The 21083-nt window shown below is 34.0% G+C and overlaps 1 protein-coding gene across 9 annotated transcripts in view; it reads left to right on the top strand.

Annotated features, from left to right (window-relative positions):
* The window catches only part of PCDH7 (protocadherin 7), a 440575-nt gene that overhangs the window by 52041 nt on the left and 367451 nt on the right, over positions 1-21083 (top strand). The window contains exon 2 of one of the 9 annotated variants that reach the window (XM_023590109.2): positions 16865-17355. The exons of 7 other annotated variants lie outside the window; for them this stretch is intronic. In XM_023590109.2, coding sequence (XP_023445877.1) covers positions 16865-16912 — 48 coding nt within the window. In that variant the 3' untranslated portion in view covers positions 16913-17355. One more of the 9 variants, XM_012526967.4, reaches the window with a different exon arrangement.

The raw sequence follows: 21083 nt of genomic DNA, 5'->3' as shown, positions 1-21083 counted from the left end.
AGTCGTGCCCTCGTAATGGCCACCAGAGTAGGCTAAGTGGGTATTCTGAGTTGAAAAATGACAGGCCACATGATTCGAGTACACCACGATCTGATTAGATGGCCATGAACAGCTTCTTCCACTTGAAAATTAACATCATGTCATCCTCTGTTTTCAAACAAGTAATATCAGTTCTAAAAGTAGATCTTTGGGACCAGATGAAGCTTAAGTGGTTGAGTGCTTTCTTCCCATGTATGAGGTCCTTAATTCAATCCCCAGCACATCCTAAAAAACAAAGCAAAAAAAACAAACAAATGAAAAAACTAACGGGGAGGAGCTGATTTAGCTCAGTGGTTGAGCATCGGCTTCCCACATTTGAGGTTCAAGGTTCAATTCCTGGGGCCATGGTATGGAAAAAAAATAAAAGTTTATCTCACAGATACTTCAAAAAATTCTGGTTGTCTTTGCTTGAAATAGTGCATATGTTTTTGTTGTTTTTCTTTTAGGGATAGATTATGATTGCTTTCATGTATTCTGGCAGATTTCCTTAGTTATAGGAATGGATTTTGAAATGGTTTGTGGTTTCCTGTTTTAGGAAACAATAGGAAATAGTATAGGTATCTTAACTCTATTACCCAATGTGTTTATTATGGAAATTATGGAAATTTTGGGGGTTTAAGTATAGGTATCTTAACCCTATTACCCAATGTGTTTATTATGGAAATTATGGAAATTTGGGGGGTTTAAGTACAAGGAAAGAGAATATGAAGCTCAGGTGGGAATAGAGCAAAAGTTTATACATCTATCCCTTTGTAGATTCACTTACTTTACTACTACTAAATGAGTGCCTACATCATGCTATTATCAAGTTTTAATCAAAGGGGCACTCTGTGCTTTCTCACTCTGTTTGCTGATATAGGATAGGTGCCTGTAAAAATTCCTATTAAATGCATAGGAATGAATTGTAGCCTCCTCATTTATAAGTTAGAAAACTGAAGAAAGTATCATTAAATAATTCCCACAAGTTTCCCTTAGTTATTCCTGAAGTTATACAATGAACCAAATTTTGAGGGAATAAAATATTTCCTTTCATTTGTCTTTTTTAAAGATAATCAAAATAAAATTCTGGATTTGTTATTAAAGAAAATCTGTAAGATATAGGCTTATTTGATGTAACTATTTTTCAACTACGGAATCCTTCCAGTGAGCAGGTGGTTGAGATCTGCGCTGTGACAATTTAAAGTGTAAACACACTAAATATGGGTCTTCTCTGTTCTGTTAAAGTTAGGTCATAAAACTTCTTTCCATTAGAAGCTAACCTTTTGTTGATAGTATAAGTTTCCTGAGTGTCCTAACAGGAAAATTGTGCTTTTTGATCTATTTTTTTTTTGTCACTGGATGGAAAGAGTCTCCTACATTTCCTGTGCTTAATCTGTACTTCTTATTTTGACCAAATTCATAATTTTACCTGACTACATAAAACTGACCATATTGGAATAGTCTTACCTTTGAAAAATGACTGTTTCTGCACCAGATTATAGTCAAAGCTAGGAGTTTTTCTTCATTGTCAGCAAAACAAAACAAGACCATACACACAAGTCCCTGCATTCTGGGACTCTATCCAAAAGCATTTGGCAGTTTGGCTACACTCACCTTCAGAAGATGATACTTGGTGTGGCAGTTTGAGATTATTTTATGAATCTCTAAAAGAGAAAGATCATGTTAGTAGACTAATCTGTTCCTCTGGGTGTGATATCTTTTGACTATATTAAATTCAGTTGAGGGGCCTTTGATTAGATTACTTGATAAAATTGCTGTAGGGCTTTTTATTGGACTACTTCAGTGAGGCATGACTTAGGGTTAAGTCCCTGCCTCCTTGGTGGGCTGATATACCTAATGGCTTATAGCTCAACATGGGAAGAGAGTGGAGCAGCAGCAGTTGATATAGGAGGCTCAGAAAGAAACAAGCCCTGTGACAGAAGAGAGAGAGGACTACAGGATCATTTAAGCATGAAGCCGCAAGAGGCTGGGCCCATGGAGCAGCTCAAGAGGCAAGGATGAGCCAGGAGGGGAAGACTGAAACCTGGGAAGAGATCAGTGGCCATCTTCTTTCACCATGTGGGAACATGCCAGGATCAACAATAGTTGACTTTGGTGAGAAAGCATTTTTGATGGTGCCTTGCTTTGGACTTTTCATGGCCTTGAAACTGTAAGCTTTGACCCCAAATAAAATCCCCTTTATAAAAGCCAACGGATTTCCAGTACTTTGTATTGGCAGACCTTTGGCAAGCTTAAACACTCAGATTCTGGAATCTGTAAATTCAGGAATTATGATGTCACCATGGCTTACCCATCTGGTGTAAAAAAAGATCCTCTCCAGCGTTAAGAAGAAATAAATGTATGCATGGTGGTGAAAGATGAAGAGAGAAAGCTAATGGCATTGCAGTCCCAACCCAATCCATTTCTGAAGATCAGGGATCAGGTGTTCTCTTTTGCAGCATACTGTATCCTGAGCTAATTTCTCATGGACTTTGGAATCTGAGTAACACAATGCACTTAGAGGACCCTAGCAGTCACAAAACAGGCAGGGTTGTGGTCAGTTCTGTTTTATTGACATCTGAAATATTTGTTTTCTTTTTCTGTTTGCTCTTCACAGGAGAGAGATGTGTAAAAGTACATACGTAAATGTGATTTTCAGAGAATAAATAGTTTTTATTTTCAAAGTGGACATTCAGATTACATATTTCAAGAAAATCATTTCTATTTTCAGGATTTTAACTAATCTCATATTTCCTTCAATGATTAAAGCCACCAGGAATCATAAATATATAAGAAGAACATTTAAAGTTTCAAATTTTACAAGCCCTTTGTTCTTTAAAATTCCTTACGGCATTTTATCACAAAATCACTGAAGTGCCATAAAATTAGAGAAACAAGTGGTTATGTGTGGCCTTTTCTTATACAGCTTTCATAGATTCAGATTTTCTATAGCCAATTTGATAACATGTTTCAAAGCTACACTGAAATGAATGTATTTAGTTAGCCCTCCTTGGTTGCAAGCATGAGAAATTAGCTCAGGATACAGTATGCTGCAAAAGAGAATACCTGGTCCCTGATCTTCAGAAATGGATTGGGTTGGGATTGCAATGCTATTAGCTTTCTCTCTTCATCTCTTACCTCTATGCATACATTTATTTCTTCTTACACTGGAGAGGATCTTTTTTTACACCAGATGGTAAGCCATGGTGACATCATAATTCCTGAATTTACAGTTATATGCTGGTCTACCTACAAAACTGGTGCTCATTCAGATAACAATTTCAAATTCCTGGGAGAGAAATTCTGTCTGGCTCTGCTTGGGTTAAGAGTTGACTTTTCATCTAATCAATCATGCTCAAGAGGGAAGGGTCATAAAGCATATCCTTGCTGAGGGACCACCTCTGTAGCAGGGTGGGGATTTTCTAGAGAAAAATAGATGGGTAGATCCTGTCATATAATAATAACAGTGATAATGATAAAAAGGCACTTATTGTGTGCCAGACACTGTGTTAAATGTTTTCCTTGCATCATCCCATGAAAACAGCTATTAGTAAAGTACTCTACATTTAAAAAGTGTTTTCACGTGTATTATGTTGTTAATCCTAACAATCAACTTATCAGATAAATATTATGATTTCCAATTTATATTGAAGAATTTCTTTTTAAAATTCAAGTTATTAATTGGCAGAGCCAGAATTTAAACTGATGTTTTCTGATTCCTTGTTCAGAGATTTTTGCATTTAAATGCTTCCTCCTATCTACAGGGTTTCATTGATATAAAATGACCTGAAACATGATAGTTGATTAGACCAGTTACTTATGGCCCTGTTTTTACTGTCAGATAGTAGCATCATGGAATCCTCAAGATCTTAAGATTTTTGCTTGTTTCCCCCCCCCCCCCCCCCGCCCCATTGGCTATATCGCTTAAGAATGCATTCAGCTGCAAATAATGGATTAGCCATGGTATAAATCAGGGATTTATTTTTACCTTAGAGGAGTTTAGAGGTCATCAGCTTGTCAGTGGGTGTCACTGAGGATCATGCCAGTTCTTGCTTTCCCTTCTCTAGTCTCAAGATGTCTGCTGCCTCTCTACAACTGTGTCTTTATTTTAGGTAGGAAGGAGGAGGAGGGACAGAAAGGGAAGGGGAAAATCTTTCTCTTGATCTCATTCCACTTTTATTTTTGGAGGGATTCCTTTCCCAAGGACTTTTTTTCTATTGGCTTTCATCTTATTGGCTAGAATTGTGTCACATAACTTCCTGTAGGGACAAACTTGTCAGAAGTGGGGTATTTTCTTTTTAGCTTTGATAGTAAAGGAAGACAAGAAGTGAGCCATCCAGTACACTCTGTCCTAAGTGGTAATGGAGAATAGTAACTCAGTTCTTGGTACCATGTGAGTCTAAATCCTCCCATGTGAGTTTGCCTTATTTATGCTTTTCCAGCATTTTCTGTGCTCAATTGAATGGTTCCAATTTATTATAACTGTTTTTAATAGGATTGCTTTCCAACATTTCTCTGACCTCAAGAGTCCCTTTCATTGATTTCTTCTGAACTCATATCTCTAGAGATACCCAAAGGGTTTATTTCTATACATTCCCAAGAGGATACTTGAGAACCATCTTGTTCTCTCTATATCTATCCTTTGCATTTTCAAGATGAGAGTAGAGAGCCCTGTAGAGGCAAAGTTACATAGCAAGCTAGAGAACCAAAACTAGATTCCATATTTCCTAACACTCAGAAGCAGCTCTTTAGAAGCATTACTAAATGAGAAGTCTTTGTTTTTATATTATAAATATTTTGAAATTTAGGAATGAAATCAAGCCACTGACAAATCAATTGTTCATTACTGAATAAAGTTTCTTGAAATCACCACTCCATCATTTATATTCCACGGAGTGTACTGAATAGATAAAATAAGAGGCATTCTCTATTCCTTCCTTCTTTCTGCTGAGCAGATGTAGATAGTGCACCTGCTCTGTGACAGGTACTGTAGTGGAAGCCAGTGCTACTGCAGTGAACAAGACAGAGAAGCCTCTGCTCTCCTGCACCTGACATACCAGATATATTTCACTGAATGGATTGCTTATTCATACACTAAACAAATATTTATTAAGAGTCTACTCTGGGTCAGGGACTGTTCTCAGTCCTGAATATACAGTCATGACAAATTGAAGATTACAACTCTCACTGAGCAAAATTCTAAGGACTAATGACCCTGTCTTCTCAGAATATACAGTGAACAACTCAAACACCACCCTTCCCCTTCTGCTTAGTTCCTGATGCAGTGAAATAGAAGATATATATGTCTTTTTTTAATTGGCAATATTTCTTGATTTAGAGGCTTGGAATAATTCATGTATTTATATTAACTTTTAACACAAACCTTTTGACTGCATGTGCAATTTGATTGGATTTATAAATAGATCTAAAATTCAATGTAAGTTTATTGGACCAAATTCTGATAATGTTGACCCCTTCTACCTTTTTTCCCTTTGTTTTATTGAATTTAACTTGAATGAAATCTTTTATTTGTCTAAGTCTATTTCTGTCTCGTAAGGAAGTTGAAATTGATCATGCCTTGGCTTTGTGGGCCATCAGAGAACCATGACATTCCAGGGTATTGATTTTGTGGTGTTAAAGGGTGACAGATCTAGTGTTAAAGTGCTGGGAGAGAATTGGGTTTCAGATTGTGTGCCATAAGCAGTCTTGGCTTTTGCTGAGACATGACTAGCTTTTTAAAACAGTGGAAGGAATTGTAAGTCTTAGGTAATTTTTACTGTGTAAACTTGGAAAGATTAATTTAAACCAGAATTGTGTAATCATGCATGCAGGAGAAAAAGTTCTTCACATAATAAATGAATATGAGAAATATGTACAATTTGCAGGTTAGGTGTGTGTATGTTTGGGTGTATCAAGAAAGTAAACTCTGTGTTAAGAATATTGAGTAATATTTTGAGTCAATATGATTGAACCTTTCCAAAGTATATTTCTTTTCACATTTTAGAATTGACTTGGTAATAACTGAAATTTTGTTATCTTTCACACTAATGATATAATCATTGTTTTACATTTAGTTTCTGTTGTACTTCTTTCATTCACATACTATATAGAGAATATGACTTATGATGCCCACAGTTCAGAAAGGCCAGAGGTCTACAAGTGTAACAGTTGGCAATTTTTTTGTTACCCTCTGGGACACAGAATGTTGACAAATACAGTGTAATAGCTACTGGAGACATGAACTGAGGAAGAGTAACCATGGTCATCTTTCATTGTCTCATTTTTCTCTGGATTTGTTCTTTTTCAATTTAATGACCTTTAGTGAATGACTGAAAATAACATTTTGATTATATGATTATTTTTGGAAACTCTACTGAGCCAAGTTCAACTGTATCTTTGGAAACTAATCAGAGGTGCTCTAGATTCATTGACTTAAACCAATCCATCATAGTCATCTTTTAATTTATTTCCATATGTTTTTCCAACTTCCTATTCTTGAGTAAGACTCTGACCTGGAAAGAAGAATGAAATTTATTTTATAATGTATATTTGTTCTGTTTTCTAACAACATAAGTATTTTGTTTAAGCAGATTTGCTAGGAAGTGACAGCTTTGAAAAATTGGACACAGGAGCTGCTGGAAGCATTTCAGTTACAGGCAATCTAAACAGTGCAGAAGGGGAAAATGAAATATCACCGTGTTTTAAAGATGACAGTTTTGTCTAAGATTCCCTTCCACTCTTTGGTTTAAAACAAATGGAGTAAATCAAGTATATTAGTTCAAAATATGCAGAGGAAGTACGCATTCTTGGGAGTGTTTCTTCCCAAACAACAAATGAGAGAATTATTAAAAAAGAAACAGTAACATGGGTTAAGGAGACTATCCTTTTCTTGGCTTAATTATTAGTTTGGCAGGTTTTGAAGTCATTAAATTTCACAAGAACATAGTGGTGCCTTTAAGAAGAGGAGAAAACCTACAGCCTTAATGCCAACCTACTGTATCATTATGTATACATTATAGTTCTTCAGAAATATAATTACTATTTTGATTTGTGTTTTGAGTGGTACGGTGTGTATGCGTGTGTGAGAGAGATTTTAATTAAAAACTTGTAAGACTAGATGCTGAAGTTTAATGGATCTATTAAAATAATAGAATAAAGAAAAAAATATTAGAATAATGTCTACCTAAAAGATGCTGCTGGGATATATTTGAAAAGGTATACCAAGTTTGACAAATTCTGCTTTTTAAGAATGATTCTATCACCAATTGGAGAGGCAGTGCCTTCTAGTTAAGAGTGCAGATGCTAGGGTGAGGTTTCCTTACTTTAAAAATTTTCCAGTGCTGCCATTTTTTAAACCTATGAGTTAATTTCTCGGTTCCTTAATTCTTTTTTGCTAAATGTGCATTATGATAATATGTACTTTCTAGGGACCATGTGAGTTAGCTTGATCGCTGGTAAACACTCAACAGAATGTCAGTTAAATTCAAAAGATAAAATAAAAGTTCAAAATTTTCAGGAGGTCTGTAATATAAAGATTATGTTTCTTTCAGGACATAATAAATGGGTGATATCATTTTATTTTCAATGAAAGAAGAATTGTTGATTGATTGTCATTGCTGTCCTCTCATATTCTGTAATGTACTTTAGGAATTATACTATAAGGAAATCAGTGGTCATTTCTATTTTACAGATTCCTCAAAAATGTGAATTTTAGGTTCAGAGTTTATCACATTTTTTATTATGCTACTGTTAGGTATAGCAGCGTTATGTAGGTGCTTATATATTTTCATTGTAATTTGGTAAAACTCACCTTTGACAAGTTAGTATAGTACTCCCACTTTCTGTAGCAACTTTCACTTAATATGTTACATTTATTAATTCTCTATTCACCTGTGTGTTTAATCTATTTCTTACTAAAGAGGTACTTGGTAGTGTATATTTTATCTGAATTATAACCTAAATCTGTCCCACGCAATATTTTAAAAATTGTTATCACATGAACTATTCACACATTTTTCTTCTTTTTAAGGACTATCAGCTTTTCCATAGCAATAGGATTGCCATTTTTATGAATGGTGGGATCCTTGATATGATTTCGCTGGTCCATAATATTTTCCATCCTCATAAATTCTTTTGAAAAATTCACTTATTTTCATTGCATTTGTACACACTTAATTTTATTCCACATCCAACATGGAAAAGGTCACCTGATCAGGCACCTCATTTGCCTTTTTCTTCTCTGTAGTCTTGTAATATCTTATACTAAGTATCATAAAAAAATGTTCTGCTTCCATTAACAAAAAAGTGAGCAGAGAACAAAAAGCCAATTATTTGCAGCGCATAAAATCCTTATGATAATTTGGTAGACTTTAATTAAACTAATACATCACAGTGCACTTATAAGACAAAGGAGCAAAGGAGAAGACAATAATCTTTTTTTTTTTTTTTAAATGAAACACCACGTTACTTTTTGATTAAGTGCGTTAGGAGTTGTGACCTATTTTCAAGTATAAGATTTTCAGTACTGTTTTTTTACAATAGGCATGTTATGGGTTGAATTGTGTCCTCACAGAACATACACTAGCTTAACCCCCAGTCCTGTCTATGTGAACTTTATTTGGAAATAAGGCCTTTGAAAATGTTATTTGTTAAAATGAGACCACACTGGATCAGGGTGCGTGCTAATCCAGTAGGACCGACTCCTTATAAGAAGGGGAGATTTGGACATAGACACAGGGGAGACCGCCATGTGATGACTGAGTCAGAGAATGAGAAAACACCATAGTTTGCTCACAAGCCACCGCTGGAAGCCAGGAGAGAGGTCTGGGTCACATTTGAGAAGCCTGGCCCTTCTGATATGGTGATTCCAGGGTTCCAACTTCTAGAACTGTGAGACAATACATTCCTGTGGTTTTAAGCCATCCAGTTTGTTACTTTGTTATGGCAGTCCTATGAAACTAAAGCAAGATCTATTCAAAGACGTCTACACAATATTGATTGGGATTGCCACCAAAACTTTTTAAAAATGAAGCTATAACAAAGCTTGGCTTGCAATAATTTTTGTTAGTTTGTTATGAATTTTCAAACTGTTCAAAACTCACAGGAGGTTCTTCAAATTCAGCCCAGTTGAAATATTTTTATTGCTAAGAGTCTTATTTTGGTATTTAACCTATTTTGCTAGGATTTTATTTTTCGTTATCATTGGTTCTTCCTGATGAACTAATAGGCCTTATTAATGCTATGTCCATTATAAATTAAATGGGTGACTATGTAACTTATATATCTCTCCTGCAGTACCCTAGAAATAAAGATACTTTCATTTCTCTAATTATCTCTTAATTATCTTTTTATTGAAGTAATCTCATCCCCAACCACCACTTTGAGATGTAATTCTCATATTTTAAATGCAAATTAGCAACCAAATTCAAGAGATGACGTTTAGTTTTAATCCCTGCTCCGCAGTATTACATTGAACCTGCCCCAACACTTTCCTGTACATCAGTATTATCACATGAAAAACAAGGAATTTGGTAGAGGGTGATTCTAGCTCACTTCCTTATCTCAGAAATTATTTATTATCTCTTAGTTATTAATTTAACTTTTTTCCTATATATTAAATGTCAGTATTTAAATACACTCATTCCAATCTTTAAGTCAGAGCCTCTTAGTATTTATAAAAATATTTATGGAAACAGACTTGGGAATTTTATCCTATTTCACATTTAGGTTTTCAAGTCTCAGTTAATTTCTTGGTCATTTAATACATTGCTTGTTAGTGAATCAAACTCTTAGTGGGTTTAACCATCACATGCAAACAATCTTACAGCTTCCTACTCCTCTCTGGGGGTGTTGAAGACTTCTCAAGTAGCTCTCAAGTTTTGAGGCACAAGATTACAATTTAATTGACATTTAAGGACAGTCACACTGACTATGCATTTCTCATTAAAGTGTAAGCCGTGTGTCTCTTGGGTGGCTTTGTGCTTTGGCATGTGAATACTAGACGGTATTGTTGTTATTTCCAAAAGTGATCAATATTGCAGTTGGGGAGGATAATGATGATAGCTTAATTTGCTTCATTTTACATTTTTATTATGAACATTAAGAATGGAAACACATTAGTGCTCAACTTTGACCACATGAAATTGGAACTGTAAAGCTAGGATCCATGGTAATATTGTGACTTGCAAAGTGCTTAGCAGTCTATTTGGAATAATCTTCATCCCTCCTTGATTTAGAGAGGGTGTTTCTTTAAAATATTTGAAGGAAAAACTAAATAAATAAAATTATAAACTAAGATTTTATTACATGATTTAACATTTGTGGGTAGGCTGATCTAGAGCAGCAAACCTCAAACAGTTAAATTTGTTATCGGGTAACATAACTTGTTTTAGTTGCATACTCTGTGTTTGGCAGTTATTGTCTTAGTTTGCCTCTATTTTTCTACTTTAGCATGTTCTGGAATTTTTTTTTTCCCTTGTATGTTGGATCTTTTTACATGTAGACTTGAGCTAAGTAAAAGGAGTAAACAGTTCCCGAGGAAGTTGTGTAGAAATAAGGGAATCTCTGGTTTAGGCAGGGAAATCTGCTCATTGCCTTTTGACCTCCCCAAGTATTATCTAAACATCTTTGCTCCTACCTGGAATACCTGAAATGCAAAGCTCCCTTAACATCAGTCTGAAGCTTTCTTTTTTTTTTTTTTTTCAGACTCAGGTTTAAGTTCTTGTCAATAAACCTTCTCCTTACTATCCTGCCACAATCTCCTCTCATTTTTGGAACTCATAATTTTACTATACGTGGCTCTTAACATTTTCTCTCTAGGGATACTAATCTGTTTATATGTATTTATATGTATATCTCTTCAAACGTGGAATACAAGTCTCCTCAAAACCAGGACTGTGTCTTATATTGCATTGTACTTCCTTCCGTGCCTCTTGGCAATGCTTCTAACATGATTGGACTCTATAAGCTTTGACCTTTCCTACTCGGAGGTGCTCTGATTCTAACAAGAAGCCAGTCAATAAATATTGATTGCTTGGCTATCCAATCCAAGGAATTCTTTTGTTAGTCCCCAAATCATTTATGCTTTGAAGTCAGGGCAAAGTACCTTTTATGAAGATTTTCTTTAATTTTATTTACCCCTTTTCCTTACGTGGGCTGTGCTGTGGTTGACTCAAAATTGAGCCTTTTTTTTCTTAATAATGCTGCCAAATAGTGTGAATAAATGGCATTTTTCTGCGTATATTCTCATACACATAAATGGAAGTAGATGTCCCTTAGATGCCCCTTTTTGATTGGATGGAATTAGTCTTATTAGTTCCTTTCCTTTTTTTTTTTAATCTTTTGACAATTTAGAGAACTTTCAGGTATGTTGAAGTTGCTTCCTAAGTACTCATGAATTTAAATAATTATGATAGACTCCCAAGTATTCTGAATGCATAGACTTCTGAAATTCAACTTCCCAAAACTGCCATTTATCATAGTTTACAAAAATTGCATAAGTTTTCTTGCTATTCTTTTAAATATAATGGCAAAAATGGGAATATTTACAATGACATATTAGCTATTTAATTTTTAAATATTCAAAAATAAGATAAAAATAATTATGAGGAAACATATTGTAGAGGAAAGGATATTTGGTTAGGAGCCAGAAGTCTTGATATCTGGCCTTAATCTACCAGGCCCAAATCTATGTGACTTTATTTAAGAAGTTCAACTCTCTAAGCTTTAATTCCATTATAGTAAAAGTGGGCAAAATAACAATTCCTGCTTCACAATAACTTTGTGAGGTTAAATTTGATAGGTAAGTGGAGCCTTGTAATAAACATCTATGCGGATGTTATAATAATTGTTAACAATTATATATTTTGGCTTCTGGTACACCTTTTATATAAATCATAACAATGTAAAAGACCAAAATACCATCCAGAATTATCCTTCTCTTAGCCCTTCACTCCCCAAATTTCATGTTTAGCTTGTGTCCTATATTACAGTTTAGATGATTTTCCAGTTCTTTAAAAATACCAGAGAAACTAATGTAGATAGGTGAATTCTGCCCTCATTCAGCTCCTAATTTAAATATACTCTGACATATGAACATCAGCTTCATGTTTCTACATTGTAGAAACTAATGTAAATTTGGGTTTTCTATGTCATGGAATATACACTGCTTTTTATATGATACCTTTCGCTTTTCCCTAGATTTGAGCATCTGTCAAGGAAAAATAATAATGAATATTCATAGAAACCCTTTATATATTGCCAATAATATGCAAACACATTCAACACACACTTGTACTTAATCTATGCCAATTAAATAGGCGCGTGATTTAATATTGAAGCACGCCTAATAAAAAAGGTAAAAAAACAGTCTCATATTCTTGCATAGATTCCTATTAATTGTTTTGTAGTTTTTATCAGAATTATTGATAAAGTGCACATCAATTCCTATATGTGTTCCATGTATTCTGGCATCTAGATCTGAGTCCTCTGCATAATTCATTTTCATTCTTCTAGGACTAGTCACCTCCTCTTGGCCAAGGAGGTATGGACTAGGAGAAAACATAGTTTTTATAAGTTAACATTTTATTGATAATTTTTGTTAATTAAATTACCAGCTTATTTTAGTCTCTAGAAGAAGGGAATGGAATCTGAGTTTCACATAGAGATGTCCTGGTAGGAAGTGTTTCAGGAATGCTTGGAATCCTCTCATTCCTTCTCTCTGTCTCTCTCTCTCTCTGTCTCTCTCTCTCTATGTATGTATGTATGTTTGTGTTTGTGTGTGTGCCTTGTTGCCTGGGTGATAGAGCAAATTAAGGAGAAAAGTTGAAATTGGAAGACAAAGGCTCTGTCTCTACAAGTTCAACTGAATTAGACCTGACTGAAAGATTGGTTTGGTTTGATTTACTGGAGCCCATCTCCTTGGTGGCAGTGATCTGAAAATTGCTTCCAGGGCCATTTTAATTAGCTGATTCAAATCAAAGTAAACACATCCTGGTTGCATCCATTTCTACCCTGACCCTTACCAACAGGTTTTCAGAATGGTGATTTCTATGAACTCAGTAAGTGATTGAAGTATGAACTTTTGTTTTTAAACATTAATCTTTAATGGGGGAGAAAGAATCCATTTTCCCTGACTTTAGTCATTTTAGCACACAGATTCATTCGTTCAGTGGGTTAAAGCTGAAAACAAAAACACAAACTTGCTCTTATATAGTTAACTTTGAGTTAGTTCTTCTCCTCAGTAGCATTTTAATAAGAGGCTTTCATTTTGTTGTATGGCAATATGGTATATATATTATTTAAATGTTATATTTTTGGATATGCTTTTAAGTTAAAAGTGTAAGTCAAGTCTTGAAAATGAAAAGGGAACTTTTTGACACTCCTGATAGCCTATTTTTTTAAAAATTTGTTTTACTTGTTTATTTTTCATTAAAAATGCAGAAAATTTTACATATAATTTAGGAAAAAATAGAATGAGTTTTATGTGGAAAAAATAAAAAAGAGAAGCTGATGAAGTTTTAGCTTCAAAAATTAATTTTAAGAAATAGTTAGGAAAAAATGGGGAAAATAATATACTAGTAAAATAAGAAGCATATCTGTAGTTTGACCTTAATATACTCCATCACCTAAAGTCATATGAGAAATAGAAACTTAAAGATTGCTACACTATTTAGAAATATTAAAATTAGATATGTGATTCTATGACATAAGTAATTTATGATTTTCTTAGTCATTCCTAAATATGCATTCATTCATTAAAGCCAGTGGTCATTGTGGGCCAACCATGTCCCGACAGTGAGAATGAAGAGTGGGCATGTTGTGTGCCCTCATGGGACAATTGTACTCTTAGTGAAGTGAGAATTAAGTGAATAACTGCACCAAAAAAGTCAAAGATTTGATGAATGTCGTGGAAGCATATCACATATAATACGATTATATAATAGGAAACTCTATAGTCTAGGTATGCATTACAACTGTATGGATGTAGTTGGTTTGCAAACAAAAAAATACCAGAAACTTTCAAATATTTACCTTGCCCTGCATAGAAGGGATTTTGAAATTAAATGTGCAGTTGATATGTTTTTTGTTATGGTCTGTGTAAAATAAGAAAAACTATGTTCATTTTACATTTACAGTTTGTCATGAAGATTTGCTTATCATAGATGGCTTAGTTAAGGTGTACTGCTTATGAAATTGGCTAGAACAGCCCAAGTTAAGTTGACTTTTAGAACTGATAAAGGAAAAAAGAAACTATATTTCTAGGAAAAGATTAAAAATTAATTTGAATATTAATACTTATTTTAAAGCTTCTTAAACTCATCCATCTAATGTTTAATAACTTACTGTCAGAGCACTATGTCATTTTAACGTTTTCTCCGCTTGAATATAAACAATGAGTTTTAAAATTAGATGACTTGTTTTATTTCACCATTTGCTTTCAAAAATGAGTTGATCAAATATTCAATGAAAGAAGCCATGCACTTCTTTTCTCAGTTTCACTCTCATTGTGTACTGACTTGTTACATTGGAAATCGGGTGTCTATTTAGAACACCTATTTCTTTTTCCTGAATCTAATTCTTAAAAACTAGGGGGAGAGCCCTGTACAATGTTTACTTTGTGGAAATGATTAATTATCCTTTCTGACAATATTCAGACTTACTTATTAAAGATTTTACCAGCATCAATTGCACAGTCAAACTGGACACAATGCTTTGTGTATGTTCTGGTACACAGAAATCAGCCTAATGATCAGGCTCAGTTTAGAGCAATATTCAACACTAATTTAAAACTGACATAAGCACCAAAACATTGTGAAGAGTATTTATCATCACTTATTTGTGCAAACTAGACATAAAATTTGAAAACGTTCCCTTTTTACAATCATGACTTTGAAGGAGAAGGTAATTCGTTCTTGACCAGAGATCTGCAAGCCATTTGTTGATAACATGTAAATCGACCAGATTGCTATGAGGAGATGATGTACTCTAATGATTTCACTGGCGGACTAGAGCTACTTTTAAGGTTGTGAACTTTCAGGGCCAGCTCACAGTCCTGAGATCTTAGGGAAGTGAAAGTTGTAAAAACAGTGATAAGGGAATTACCATTTCATTCTTATTTGTAGATGTTGTAAACAAAGCCAACTCCACTCCTGGGACATTGCATAACCTTGCAAATCCTGAGGTCTTAAGTGCTTTTCACTCCATGTTTCTTATACTGGGCAAACATCTCTTGTCGGAGATGGTATCCTCGACATCAGCTTGCTGAATTAAATGCCCTAAGGTTGTTAACTGTAGCAAGAAGTGTTGTCTCTGTGTCTCCTGAAGGAGGTTATGGTCATTGCAAAAACATCTTAAAGAAGGAGGGAATACAATTGGCCAGGATGTGCAGGCCGAGCCCTTGAACAAGGTTAGCAAAACACTCCTCACATCCCTGTAAAGCAGACATATATTTTTGTATTTTTATAGGTGGATACAGTGCAGACCATGAGCACCCCTGGCCACAATGAGGAATCGTGTAAAATGAATGTATGTGCTTGTAAGTGAAGTACATGTAATGTTCCAACTCAATGTGTTGGATCCATTAGGACCTGGATTTGTCTTGTGGAAAAAAGAAAATGATTCCTAAGGGGCAGAATCACTACTTGCAATAAATCAAACTCTTATTTTGAAGGAAACAACAAAAAAAGGACTTTAATATAAAACATCTGCAAAAGGAATCAAACAATATATGGCAAACAAGTGAGAAACAATCAAGCTTTCAATGCAGAATAAAGGAGGGACAGTGAGAGAGGTTTTGCAATCTTATCAATTACTGTGGAAAAATGAAATCAGATCTGCTCTTACTCAAGAGTATGAAAAGAAGAACAGGAAATCCTTTTTCTTCAGTTTGCACTTGAATGGACTCAAGCAAAGAGTGGAACCATGTATCCTGTTACATGTATAGTTAATATTGTGGAGATTAGTATAGGAGCAATTTCATTTGCTTTTCTTGAACTAATTGGATGCATTATGTGGAAATCACCTGACCCTGTGCTAGATCAACAAAGAAAATGGAAAAATATACCTCAGGACCGAATTCCAAGAAAATTAGACTGTTCAAGTGCTTTTTAATTAAGGCACTAAGAAGAAACAATACTGACAGTTGGGGAAAGTGAGAAAATAGTGGACATGAGAGGATACAAAATTTAGGTCATTCCTATGCTTCTTGAAACATAGTTTACTATGGTATAAAAGCAGAAGGTAGATCACAATATATCTCAGAAACATTTTACATAATTTCAGATTGAATTTAGGGTAAAATACGTAAATGTTCAAGGAATGTATGACCATTATATCAATTAGGAATCCGGCTTTTAAAATTGCTGTCCTATGAATTTATCTATGCAGAGGAAGGCGTTTTAAAAATTTTATTAAAGGGACACTGCATGTGAGAAGTACTTCTTTGCATTATAGATACTTACTTAGGTGAAGATGCTATATAAATATAAAATCCAATTTTTGTGTGGGTATGAATGTATATGTATTTGTGTGAGGGTGTGTGTGTGTAAGTAGAAGAAGATATAATTTAATAATTAACATTTGCACTTCGGTTTGTTACCTAGAACGTAAAAAGGTAAGAGTAAATTGTTTTAAGCCATTTCAAAAGGGTTATTATTACTAAAAATTATTGTTTACAAATGGAAGTATTTCTAAAATAGAATGACTACTCAAAAGGTTTGCCAATTAAATGTAATATTTAATGCGATTTGATCATTTAAAATAAAATGGTACCATTGTCTAAAAATAATGGGAGAGGGCCTTTGAAATCAGTCTGAAGACACTTAGAAATTTGTCTTATGCTCCTCAGGCTACTTCACGCAGTAAAAGAGGATATGAATCATCGATGAATTTGTAGAAGAGACTACGGAAATATTTTGTTTTAACTATAACTTCATAATCCTACCAATAAGTTGTCAATGCATTTGTTTTCACTTTTCTATAATCTAATTTATATAATAATAAACCATATGTTAAAATAGATAAGATATTGAATATTTAAAACAGATTGACCTATATTTTATAGTCACAATGTGCCATAATAATTTTGAAAACTTTAGTTTTCTGGTATTATTTGTATTCATTTCTTTTTATTCTGCCAATTATTATAATTTTATAGTTGAAATTTTTACCTCTTCTTTCTATGGGGCAATCAACTGCAGTTGTTACCCTGTCTGTAATATTACTGGGAATTTTTTACTTTATTTACACAGTTATAATAAATTACAAGTCTGGAAACTTTATAGCTCTATTGCATTGAATATTTTTCTGTGACCAAAATAAAAAAATTACTTTATAAAATGGCTGTTTTTCCTATTTTAATAGTCTCTTAAAATATAATAAGACATAAAATATTTTCATGTTACTGGCTTTTAAAATACCTTCTGCACATCTTCTATAATTATGGGTGAAAGGCTTAGAGACTTAAGGGAAAGGGAAAAGTTTCAACAGAGGTGATTGTGAGACTGTTGGGGGGAAGATACACTGAACTGAGTCTTGATGTCAAATTTCCTCTGCCACTGAACAGCCAGACCTGGTTGATAAATCTTTTGGGTTCCCAGAAAAACAGGTTTCATATCCTTAACAATGAGTTTGGATTACACTACTGATTTTAAGATCCTTTTAGTTCTTAACTTCTTATCTTTTAACCTAACTTTAGCTCTTAACTTTTTATCTGTTGACTACGATAACAGAAATATTATATACTGGTCATCCAAGAACATCACAAGCTGTTTTTTTTTCCATTTAAATTGACCCAAAGCACAATACATACTGTAAGACCAAGGGAAATTATGAATTTACAGTTCCTAAGGTTGACCTAATGGAATTATATACTATGGTATACATGATCATGTACTGAGATCAATAGCTGTTCTCCCCACTCCCACCCCAAGTTAATGAACCAAACAGCATCCAAGTACAAAATCAGTCAGTTTGTAACAGAGGAAACCTTTTTGTTCTGCACTGAGTTGAATGCATTCCCTGGTAGAATATTAAAGTGCTAGAACCAGTTTTTCTTCCTCTTTACCTCCCTAGGATTGATCAGCACATGAAGGTCTCTGTGACTTCAAAGACATTTCTGAACTTGGATCAGCCTGGTTGGGTTCAGAGGAAATGGAAACACTAGCCCTGATGTTTATTGCTGTAGGCTCTTTCATCTAATAGTAATTCTTGACTTAGAAGAAGCAACAGGCAGAAGAGTCTCGCAACTGCTATAATTTCACGATTAATGTTTAGTAGCAAAGTGCACCACTTAGAAAAATAGTACTTTTATTTTAGTTTCCTGCTAGTACTCCAACTGGGAAAGGTCAGACAAACAGTTGGAAGCAAAATGAAAGCCTTTGCATGTTTTGTTTTGTTTTTCATTGCAGCAATACTGAGTTGTAAAATGTTGTCACTTGTACAATCACTAAGGTGGCATGGATAATGTCAGGGATATTTATTTTGACAAATGATCAGACTCAGCTTTTCTTCATCTGAGAGATTTTATGGTTATTTATGGAGTTTATTTAGATAATCAAAATTAATTTTGTCTCATTTATTCATCATTTTACTAGATTAGAAGTTTAGATGGGAGACTTGCAGCCCTCTACCCATCAATCCTCTCCCATACCCCACTACTTCTAAATCAACAGTCTACACTTGTCTCTTGCCTCTAACCATCTTGTAAAAAGAGTAGTAGATTTGGCTAGAGGAAGAAAATTGTTCAGTAAATCAGTAAGTAAATGTGAATGAGAGATACCAATTGTGAAGTTATGTTCAAATCCCTCATCAGCTTGGATTCACATGAGTATAAATTTTGCTAAACTTATAAAACAAATTTTTACAGATATTGAGGATTAAAACAATACATTTGGTTTTTAGTTACTGTCATTTTAAAATACTATTATATTACACTTTCCTGTTGTAGTAAATATGATTTATCTGAATGGATTCTAATATTGCTGATAACTTCTTCAAATTATACAGAGTCAAATCATGAGCAGGCAATTTATTAATTGTTCTATTTAATATTCAAATTAAGCACATGAGGCAGATACTATTGTTGTTATGATATACATTTCACAGATGAAGACATAAGTTACAGAGAGTTTTACTAACTGGTTCTAGTGTCCACTTTTAACCAGTGAAAAATATAGCCTCCACAGAGCTATCATGCTACACATTAATATAAATGGGGTACAGGTTAGGTTCTTGAACTATTTGGGGGTGCAGAAATAGATTTTGTAGTTTCTTAAACTTAAGTCATGCAACTAGTAGCCTGAGTGAATCTAATTCAGCCTATGTGATTTAGATTTGAGGGATATTCAGTTCTAGCACATAGAAGATAAGGTTAGAATCTGTGGTAGAAGGTTTGTTTTGTAAGCAGGGATAAAAATTATTTTTCAGCTTGTCTGCTTTGCAGGCTCAAAATATATTATTTTAAATATTATTACTTGCATCAAAGAGATAATTTGAAAGTAAGACTTTGCTATTGAGATCTAGAGAGGACCTGAGAAAAATGGCGGTTCCGTTCTTTGAACAGGGAGTGCTCGATGTCTAATGGGGATCTAGTCGTGCAGGCTAATTATTTCAATATCATGTGCTAAATGGCAGAATATCATAGTGATTAAAAACCCAGGGTCTGGGTTTCAAACCTGGCTCATACACTTACATATTAAGCAACTGTGGACAAGGTATTTTACATCTCTCTGCCTCCATTTCCTCATATGTAATAAGAAATTAATAATGGTTTCTATTTCTATGTGCAAGAACTCAATTTTTGTCAGTTATTATTTTTATTACTGTTGTTTTTATAGTGGATGTAGGAGGAGATGGTCGTGGTTGCTGAGCGAGGTATTTATGGGCCAAAATAACCTCAGTGTCACTGTCAAAGGTGAAGTGAGAAGTGAAACCCTACAGATAGGTAATTCTAGGCCCTCAATACTCAGCATAGACTATGGCATAAAATTCAGTAAAACTGGGCAGATTAAGGTTCTCAGGGAAATGCATCCTTTTCTGGGCTGCGATAATTCAAATCTTGGCGCTCTGTATGCTGTAATTTTTCAGGCCCAGACAAGTGAAAGGAAACTGTGAAAGCTGAAATCAAACCTTTGTCACAAACCAGTGATCAACGTTTCAAAAGGTCAGAGAAACATATTTGAAGATCAGTTTATCCAAAATCATAAGGGAATACAATTTTCTCCTATTATTGGTAGTGTAAAAGTTTTGAAAACTAATAATTATAAATTATTTGTTAGTAGATCATCATTTAAAAATTAAAGATAATGGTAATTATGATAATCAGTCCACAAATAAGTAGTTATTCTGTGCAAATATTTAATGAGCCTATTATGTTGGACAAAGGTTTTATTTTCAGGGTCTTTCTTGAAGCAGAAAATGTGCTTCACTTATGAGATGATAATATTTGGATGCACGAAATATATACAAAAATATTTGCTGAAATGAAATGAATAAATGAAATGGATAATGTTTAAACATCTGAAATGTCAGTGGTTTTCATTCTAAATATAGTTATTGGTTAGTTGAGAGTATAGGAAAAGAGAAAACAAACAACTGTTAAAAATGCTTGGACTTCCCCATTTGAAACTACCTTTTGGATGAACTGTATTTATATTGACTACTGACTGTGACTGTGGAAATGTGGGACTGTGGGCCCGGAAATTGCTCTACCTACTTGGGAAAGCATAGCATTACTTGTGAAAACCTGAGAAAGTTATATTTTAACTAAATTTCTGTTTAGTCACTGTGCATTTGAAAACAAAAACAAAAAAAGCAAAAAAAGGAAACCTACAGATTTTTATTAGACCATACATTTCAATAATTTGTATATTTTTAATGAAAGAGCTGACTACTCTATGTTTTTATGAGCATTAACATCACCATATCTTATGCTGCTTTTTGTGAAGTTCTAATGAGAGTTTGTTGGTATGGGAGGAGTGGGGTGGGGAGATGGGTGTTATATGGGAACCTCATATTTTTTAATGTAACATTTTTTGTGTGATGTATATATCTTCAAAAAAATACAA

This window comes from Dasypus novemcinctus, chromosome 1, assembly GCF_030445035.2.
Source record: "Dasypus novemcinctus isolate mDasNov1 chromosome 1, mDasNov1.1.hap2, whole genome shotgun sequence".
NCBI classification, from domain to species: Eukaryota; Metazoa; Chordata; class Mammalia; order Cingulata; family Dasypodidae; genus Dasypus; species Dasypus novemcinctus.
This window is presented reverse-complemented; position numbering and strand designations above follow the sequence as displayed.